The sequence below is a fragment of the Fundulus heteroclitus genome, chromosome 9, assembly GCF_011125445.2.
Source record: "Fundulus heteroclitus isolate FHET01 chromosome 9, MU-UCD_Fhet_4.1, whole genome shotgun sequence".
Taxonomy (NCBI): Eukaryota; Metazoa; Chordata; class Actinopteri; order Cyprinodontiformes; family Fundulidae; genus Fundulus; species Fundulus heteroclitus.
In genome coordinates, this window is record NC_046369.1 from 20,354,840 (window position 1) to 20,363,375 (window position 8,536).

General features: G+C 40.3%; 1 protein-coding gene across 8 annotated transcripts in view; it reads left to right on the forward strand.

Annotated features, from left to right (window-relative positions):
- zfr2 (zinc finger RNA binding protein 2) overlaps positions 1-8,510 on the forward strand; it is a 56,458-nt gene extending 47,948 nt beyond the window's left edge. For all 8 annotated transcript variants that reach the window (XM_036141200.1, XM_036141202.1, XM_036141203.1 and 5 more), the window contains exons 15-19: positions 1,298-1,386; positions 1,540-1,635; positions 3,156-3,267; positions 3,454-3,551; positions 6,949-8,510. In XM_036141200.1, coding sequence (XP_035997093.1) covers positions 1,298-1,386; positions 1,540-1,635; positions 3,156-3,267; positions 3,454-3,551; positions 6,949-7,113 — 560 coding nt within the window. In that variant the 3' untranslated portion in view covers positions 7,114-8,510. The remainder of the gene's footprint in view (positions 1-1,297; positions 1,387-1,539; positions 1,636-3,155; positions 3,268-3,453; positions 3,552-6,948) is intronic.
- The last annotated feature ends 26 nt before the right edge of the window (positions 8,511-8,536 follow it).

An 8,536-nucleotide genomic window follows, 5' to 3' on the forward strand; every position in this document is an offset into this window, starting at 1 on the left:
TTTGGGTCTATTCACACCTGTCACATATGGTCCTCTTTAAATGGACCAGAGCTCACCTCCACTGTTGGTCCGGACCCACACCCACTTTTTGAGGTGATCTCGGTCCGCTTCCAAACGGACTCTGGTGCTGTTCGCTTGTAGTGTGAATACAAAACATTCTTGATCCAACCCAACTATAGAAAACATTTGTATCTTTGGACTGAGCATGCCACTGTAGCAGTGACGTATAATGAAATCATACTCGCCTTCTGCTGCCAGCATGCTGTGGGACTCCTTCGGCTTGCAGGATGCATTCCCCGACATCGGTCCAAAATTAGAAATAATGATTTAGCAGCAATAAAAACAGCACAGATATGCAAAACAGAGGTGCTGCTCAAAGGATTTCTATGATAGTTATTCCTCCATTTTTAGGTCTGTGCTCCGTCTCACCCTAGTAATTTCTGTCCAGTGGGTGCAACGATCTTCACAAGTTATAGTTCACTTGCAAAAAGTGCAATGTGAAAGCAAACCGCACCAAACGAAGAAAAAATAATTAAGTCCGCTTTTGGTGTGGACCAGACAAACAGACCAAAGGGCTTTCCTGGTGTGAATAGACCCCCAGTTGTCCTTAACAACTGTATAGATTTTAAACTTAGTGGCTGATCAGTGCACGTTGCAAAACTGAAGTGGTGTTTACCAGAAATGTATTCCATAATAAATATCCCTTGATGTGTTTTTTTTATTTTTTTTTATCAGACATCTTCACTGATCATTAAGGAGTAACAAAAGTAACACAATCAACAATGGCTCTGTTTCCTTTGGTTTCCAAGCTGGTGCCCATGAAACTCTTGAAGGAAACCAGGAATAGTTTTATAAGTTGTCTGTGTTTGACAAACCAACCCGTAACTGTGATTGTGTGAAGGTTTTGATTTTCAGCTCATGTGTCTGTGTAGCTCAAACTGGAGGTTGGATTCAAACATGAAGTCAGTTTTCTCTGAAAATGAGATTTCTTTTTTCTGTTTTCATTCTAAATACTCATTTGTCCTTTTTTTCCCCCACTGCTTATCTCATTTTTGAAATTGTCTACCGGAGAGCTTTTATCGATGCCTGTTTTGTTTTTTTTAATCCCCTTGAATTGTTTTCTTACTGACTGAGATTACCTGAGGGCTCAACCGAAGGGTTTTCCTTATAACGCATGCATGAAATACGAGAAATAATCCAATTCTTACGTCCACAGTAACATCTTGAGCCACATAATGCTGTCATCACGTAAGGTTTGAAAGATCTCGACGTTAAAACTGCTTTTTATTGTCAACAGATGTGTCTGAGAAGGACCCTCCTGATGTTTTAAATAAGAAGAAATGTTTGGACTACCTGGCTGCTCTCCGACATGCCAAATGGTTTCAGGTAGAGTTTGAGAAACAAAAGCCTCTATAAATTATATATTATATATAACTATCATCATAAATTTGTGAAATATTTCCACAGTAAAGACCAGTAATGACATAGAAGTCCAGGTTTTCAGAAATTAACGAGGCTTTCTAATTTCCTTCTCTAAAGGCTCGGGCAAATGGTCTACAGTCCTGTGTGATCATCATTCGGGTGCTGAGAGATCTGTGTCAGCGGGTTCCTACCTGGGGGAGGCTGCCCAGCTGGGTAGGTCTTTGTCAACCATGGAAAATATTATTGATGCATGACTAATTATTGTAAAAGTTTTCACCCAAACATGAGAGTGTTCAGTCATTGTGGTTTGCTAACCACTAGGCTCTCCGTGAATGATAACGCTTTTCTTTCTCCTCTCTGTATCTTCCCTGCTTCTACTTCTATCCATCTTTTTAGAGACTCTTTTTACATATCCTCCAAATTGTAAATTATATATCTGGTCAGCTGGACTCTCAATGCAATTGATAAAAATGTCTTAATGAGAAGACAGGGCGAAGGAGAGTCCCTGTGTCTGACGGGAGATGTACAGCTGGACAGAGGAGGACCATGTGTCTGTCCATTTTGTCAGTCGAGGATGTTGAAAATGTGTTCAAAATTAAATTTATGATAACATGATTTCTCTGCACGTACCTGTACGCACGGACCTGTGAAACACACCAAAGTATCTGAGGGTCTTTACATGAATGCACTTTTAGTTTCGACATTACCGTCAGGCAGTCTTGTAGACAGCTCAGAGGTCCGATCAGGTAGTGACACAGTGTACCGAAATGCTCCGAATAACCATTGAGCGGAGTTTTTTGCTTATCAAAATTGTACTTACACATTTTATTTTATTATTTTTTTCTTCTTTTTTTGTTCTTTTTTTTTCCTCTTTTTTTTTCTTTCTTTATTTTTTTTTCTCTTTTTTTCTCTCTTACACATTTTAACAGATTTCTGAACGCACTGTACCACATAAAATCAGTCAGTAAGCACAACAGTTATCATATATAAGATGCACCGCATTATAAGGCGCACCATCAATTTTTGAGAAAATGTAAGTATTTTAAGTGCGCCTTTAGTCCGAAAAATATGGTACACTGCAAAAAAGGGAACTCAAAGTAGGTAAAATCCTCTTGAAATTAGTGTATTTTTCATTGATTTGAGCTGATAAATCAAACTATTTGCCAATGGAATAAGATTTTTGCACTTAATATAAGAACAATTAATCTCCATCATCTTATTTCAAGTGCAGGATGTTAAATTATCTTATTTTAGGGGTAGAAATTTTCATTCCATTGGCAAAAAGTCATTTTTAGCTGCTCAAATCAAGGAAAAATATACAAATTTTAAGAAAATTTTACTTACTTTTAGTTCCCTTTTTGCAGTGTATGCTTTAAATTTTAACTAATGAATTTTGTTCCTGTAAAACTATGACGCAGAATAAGTTATTCTAGATGCAGCTTTAGAAAGGTTGGACAGAATTACTATAGATCAGAAACCTCCTCGGATATACTTAGCTTAGTTCTTGTTATGAATAAAAATGATTAAGTCTTTCTGTATGTTTGTTAATGTATGAAAAAAAGTCTAGTCAAGGATTTATGTAGCTTATTCCTTTGTTACTGTAATGTTTGTCTTTTCCCATGTAATATTTCCCTCTGTAATGCTTTTCTGTTCAGGCACAGCACTTTGAATCATCTTGTTACTGAAAAGCGCTAAATAAATAAACAAGTTTTTGTGCATATTTCTCCTGTCAGGCAATGGAGCTGCTGGTGGAGAAGGTGATCAGCAGCGCCACGGGCCCGCTCAGCCCAGGGGAGGCCATGCGCCGGGTCCTCGAGTGCATCTCCACAGGCATCCTGCTTCCAGGTCACAAATTAGCAACAACTTTAATAGAGAACATTTTAAAAGCATAATATTAATATGTGAATGAATTGTGCACTCCTCCACATCTATAATTTTCACCTTTGTGGCCTCAGTGTTGCAGCAAGAATACTGTAACCTGGCGGCACAGAGCTGTGCAGCTGGTCACTGCTTTGTCTCTTCTCCACACAGATGGCCCGGGTTTGACGGACCCCTGTGAGAAGGAGCCAACAGATGCTTTGGAGAGCATGAGGCTTCAAGCCAGGGAGGATATAACCGCCAGCGCACAGGTACCTACACACAGCTTTACAGCGCCTTGCCCAAGTATCACTTTAACCTTTCTTCCTTCTCGTCATATTAAAATACTGAACTTCTATGTATTTAGGTGGGATTTTTTTGTGATAAAATGGCACAGAGTAGTGCACAATTGTGAAATGGAAGAAAAAGTATAATTTTAAAATAAAAATCTAAATAGTGTGGTGTGCTTTTTGCATTCAGCCTCTCTGATTCAATACGTTGAAACAAGTCTTTTGGGTTTGTCTCTGGAAGCTTTCCGCATCTACAGACTGAATTTTTAGGCCCCATGTGGTTTTTGTACATACATTTTCAAGTCTTAACACAACTTCTCGCATTGGATTTTGGGTCATTCTAAGATACCAACATGCTTTGGTCTAAATGCTTTTATCGTAGTACCGACTCAATGTTGCCATGAGGACGGTATGTTCAGTGGGGACACCTTCTTCCACGTGTCCTGTCTAGGGCTGAACAATTAATCGCATTTTCAATATAATCGCGATTTAAAAAAACGCAATTTCCAAATCGCAGAGTCTGCGATTTTTGGCTATGTAACAATTATTGAATTAGACACGTCCATTAGGTGTTGGTAAAATGTTTAAAGTTGGTTTGCCTCCACATGGAAGGGAAGACAGTTGCAGCAGTGAGATAATCTAATTTTATTACTTGTTTTAGAGTTTATATAATCATACTGTTTGCCAGAAACTTTCAGGAATCTTACCACAGCATTAAGTACAGGTCAATCAGTTTAATACATAGACTTGCTTGTTGGTTGCACTTTATGTTCAACAAGGATTGATGTCCAAATCAACTAAAAGCTGTTCTCTTGAATTATATTCTGATTAATAGAAACATTAAAAGTTCTTGTTTTAAATAGTCCTTGTTTACAAACATTTTTATTTAGAAGCCATTTTTGTTGCTTGTGGTTAATGCAGAGAAAAGTCAAAATTGCAATTTTGGTTTAAACATATCGTAGGCAGAACACAATAATTTCTGCTCTGAGTTTAGATGCTGTGGGTCTTTTTGCAACTAATTTGCACAGCGAGGAAACAAGTTGATTTATTGTTTGTATATGTTTAAAAATACATGATAAATTAAACTGGGAAAAAAAATCGCATTGAATCGCAATATTAAGAAAAAAAAAATCGCAATTTGATTATTTTCCAAAATCGTTCAGCCCTAGTCCTGTCCCCTAAATGGCTTGTGGCAAAATGCAAACAATACTTCTAATGGATTTCTTTCACCATTGGTTTCTTGCTACGCTTCTACAATAAAGGCCATATTTGTAGAGTCCATCGCTTCTAGTAATTCTTTCAACAGATTGTCAAACCTAAACTGTGCATCTCTGCACCTCCTCCAGAGTTTCCATGGACATCTCTCAGCTGCTTCTGTGATAATAACCTCTTGCCCGGTCTGTCAGTGTAGGTAGACGTCCATTTCCTGTTAGATTTGCAGTTGTACCATACTCCTTTCATTTTCAGATGCTGAATTGAACAGGGCTGTGTGAGATGTTTAAAGCTTGGCATATTGTTTTGCGTTCTAAACCTACGTTAAACTCTCTCATGATCCTGTGAGCTGTGTCTCCTTGGTCTTCATGATGCCGTTTGTTCACTAATATTCTCCAGCAAACCTCTGAGGGCTCCACACAGCCGCTGGGTTTATACTGACATTAGCTCGCACGCCATTAACTAACAAGGTGCTAATCAGACGACCTCTAACGACTGTTGGCTGCGTTGGTTTTTATTTGGGGGTAATATATCACAAAGGAGGGCTGCTAACGTTTGTTGCTGTAATATGACACAATTAGATGTTAAAGGTATACTATGCAACCGGGGTTGATTTTCCAGCGAGGCTCCCCCCAGAGGGCGAAAGCAAAAGTGCACTGTCATAAAGATGCTCAGCTGTTCTGGTTTCTCCGTCAAGACAGGCACGGTTGTTTTGAGTTTAGCAGACAGGCGAACGCAACGAAAAGTGAAAAAAAAACGGCAGTACAAACAATGACTAACACAGTGAAGGTATGAACATCAAGCTTCCCGCAGCGCTATCTTGGCGAGGCGGCCGCCTCGCCAAACTCACGCTACCGCCTTGCCAGCATTAAAAAAAAATAAATAAATAATAATAATAATAAAAATAAAAAAAACTCTATATGCTTGCATGTTTATTTGACGTTAACACGCGGTTCTTTGTTGCTTTCGCGCGTGCATATAGTGAATGGCAGGGCAAAAACACATGGAGTTCTCGCCGTAAAGCAAGACTTCTGAGCCTGTGTGTGCAGGCCGTGAGCTCTTGCAATGGCATACCGCGCACGTGACGTCACCGACTCAAGAGCAACCAGCTATTACACGCAACAGAACCAGCGATATGACCGACTTTGCAGCCATTAAACTTTTCGAAGACGATGTCCCAGGCGCACGGTTTACTGGTCGCACTGTAGAAGAACACACCAACCTTCAGCTCAAACGATGGCTTGAGTGTCGAGGGCTTAAAAAACCGGAAAACTGGCCGAGTTGATGAACGGGAGGCTTTGTTTTTTTTTTCCTGCGCGGCGGTCATGGCAGCGTCGGCCGTTTTTTTGTTTGTAATCACCGTCCAGGGATCGGTATATGTTTAATGCTTGTCTCATTTGAAATGTTTTTGAGTAAGCCTGGTAGCAGGCTATCATGTTAGCGCCTGCTACCATGATAGCCTATATGCTGTCATGGTAGCAGGCGCTACTTTATTAACATGTCGGCCACCAAAATACTCTTACCTTGACTTGATGTCGCTGGAATTGGGTCAGGATGTTCTTCGGTTGTGCCCTTTCCTCCGACAAAATGCTTGCTACATATGTACTTGAATTTGGTAACTTTTTCCGGGTTGAACTGTTGTGTAGGCCGACCGCCCCGGTGTTCCAAGCGTACACATTTCTCCTTGGCAGTCTTGAAGAAAACATCCTTCATATGCGGCCGATCAGCGTAACTCGAGTCGCTGTTGCACGTTCCATAGCAACAATGTTTAAAAACCATGGTTTTAGATTTGGAAAAAGCAGTCGTTTACCGAGTAAAACCAAGGGTAACGCACGTCTCTTTTACAGCAAAACAGCGGCGGACTATGCAAGCTTGCCCCACTGCGTACCACGCGATGTGACGTCATCGTGATGTTACGTTTCTAAAAATAGCTCGCTCGCGGTACCCCATTGCAAGTGCAGTATTTCCCCCACAGACCACCAGGGTGGCCGAGAAAACCTTTGTTCGACCTGAAATGACTCATTTAATCATCCAAATCGGTATGGAACATATTAATTAACTGAAAAATGTTGCATAGTATGCCTTTAAAAGGCTCCGTAATGAAACTGCTGAATGCTCAGCTCAAAAAGCTCCACATCCTGACCTTTGGTGTCTTCTTCTGTCCCAGCATGCCCTGCGGCTCCTCGCTTTCCGTCAGATCCACAAGATTTTGGGCATGGAGTCCCTTCCGGCGTCCAAGGCCAGCGCACGCAACCGCAAACGTCGGCGGGACGTCAGCGACACGGGCGAAGGAGAGGGAGAGGGCAAAAAAGACAAGAAGGAAGAAGCTTGACCTTTGCCCGCTCAGCAGAGGCGTTTGCTAGTTTAGAGACTGGTAGAATGTCACTTTTTTTAAATCTCAGAAGAAAAAAAAGGTTTAACCCACAGATGTACATGTATAAATATAACCTATGACTCTTCATGTTACACGTCTACTGTCATATCCAGAGGAATAATGTATTTTTAGGAGGTTTTGGAGCTGATGGGTGAAGACCAGTTTTAATGCGGTGCGTTTTGGAGCTGCAGAGGCGCTTGGCTTTGTTGGAAATGAAAATCGTGTGAAAGGATGCGTCATTCCAATTCGGTTTCACGGCACACTATTTAACCGAACCCTCTCTTGTTTATTTTTTTATTTTTTTTTTAACCACCAACACCACTCCTGTGTCCTTTCATCTTAAAGTCCTCCCGTACACTAAGACATCATTCGTTTATTTTTAGCGCTTGCCTCTGCTGCTCTTCAGGCCAGCTCAGTCTGACTCCCGATTTCCTGGGGAGTCACCGGATTAAATTTGCTGCTGAAAAACTTTTCATTGTGAAAAAACATAGGAAGCTTTGCAACGTGTGAGCAAGAGCCACACGCAGTACTGTGATGTTTTATGGTGCCTACATATATGAACTAACTTTTTTTGTTTTGTTTTTAATGGCTTACAATTATTCAGGTCACTTTTGCACCATCCAAAGCTCCTTTTAACTGTTTTACAAACACCCCGAAGAGACTTTTAGGGTTGAGCTCATACCCTTTATGAAACCTCCAAAACAAGTCAAAGCTAAACTAAATCATGAAACCTACATCGACAGGAACTAACCTGAGGTTTTGTCTTTATGAGCTCTCTTGCAACTTTGTTTGCCTCTGCAGGAGGGGGTCTTTTCTTGCACACTTGTATCCAGAGGAAACCGAGCACTTAGATGACAATGTATGCAGCCATAGATCTATCTTTTTTTTAAATAATAATGCCTAGAAATTCCTTTTTTTTTCTTCTTCTTCCAAAGAAGGTTTAGGGGGATCTTTAGTCAGCAAAATAAGACTGAAAATCTGCTGTACGGATCCAATGGTTAAAGTCCCTTGCCTTTCTTCCTTGTGCCTGTATCATGTGTGTTTAAAAAAAGACTGAGACAGGGGAACATTTACACCGTGTGGTTTAGTGCTGTGTCAGTTCATAGTAAGGAAGTGTGGGTTAAAGGAAGGGACTGTTGCACAACTTTAAGAACTGATCAGAGGGAATTACTTGACATGTTTTAGTTTGATGTTTATTTACAAAGAGCCTCATATATGAGTTTTAATTACCGAGGACGTCGCAGTCTGTTTTTGTATCGTTTAAACGGGAAGTGTGACCGTCGCTGTCCTATTATTTGAATGTATTTGTAGTGATGCGTAAAATTAAGAGGAGGTAATAAAAACACTCTTCAGACGTTTTGTTTCCTGTTTTTTTTTTTCT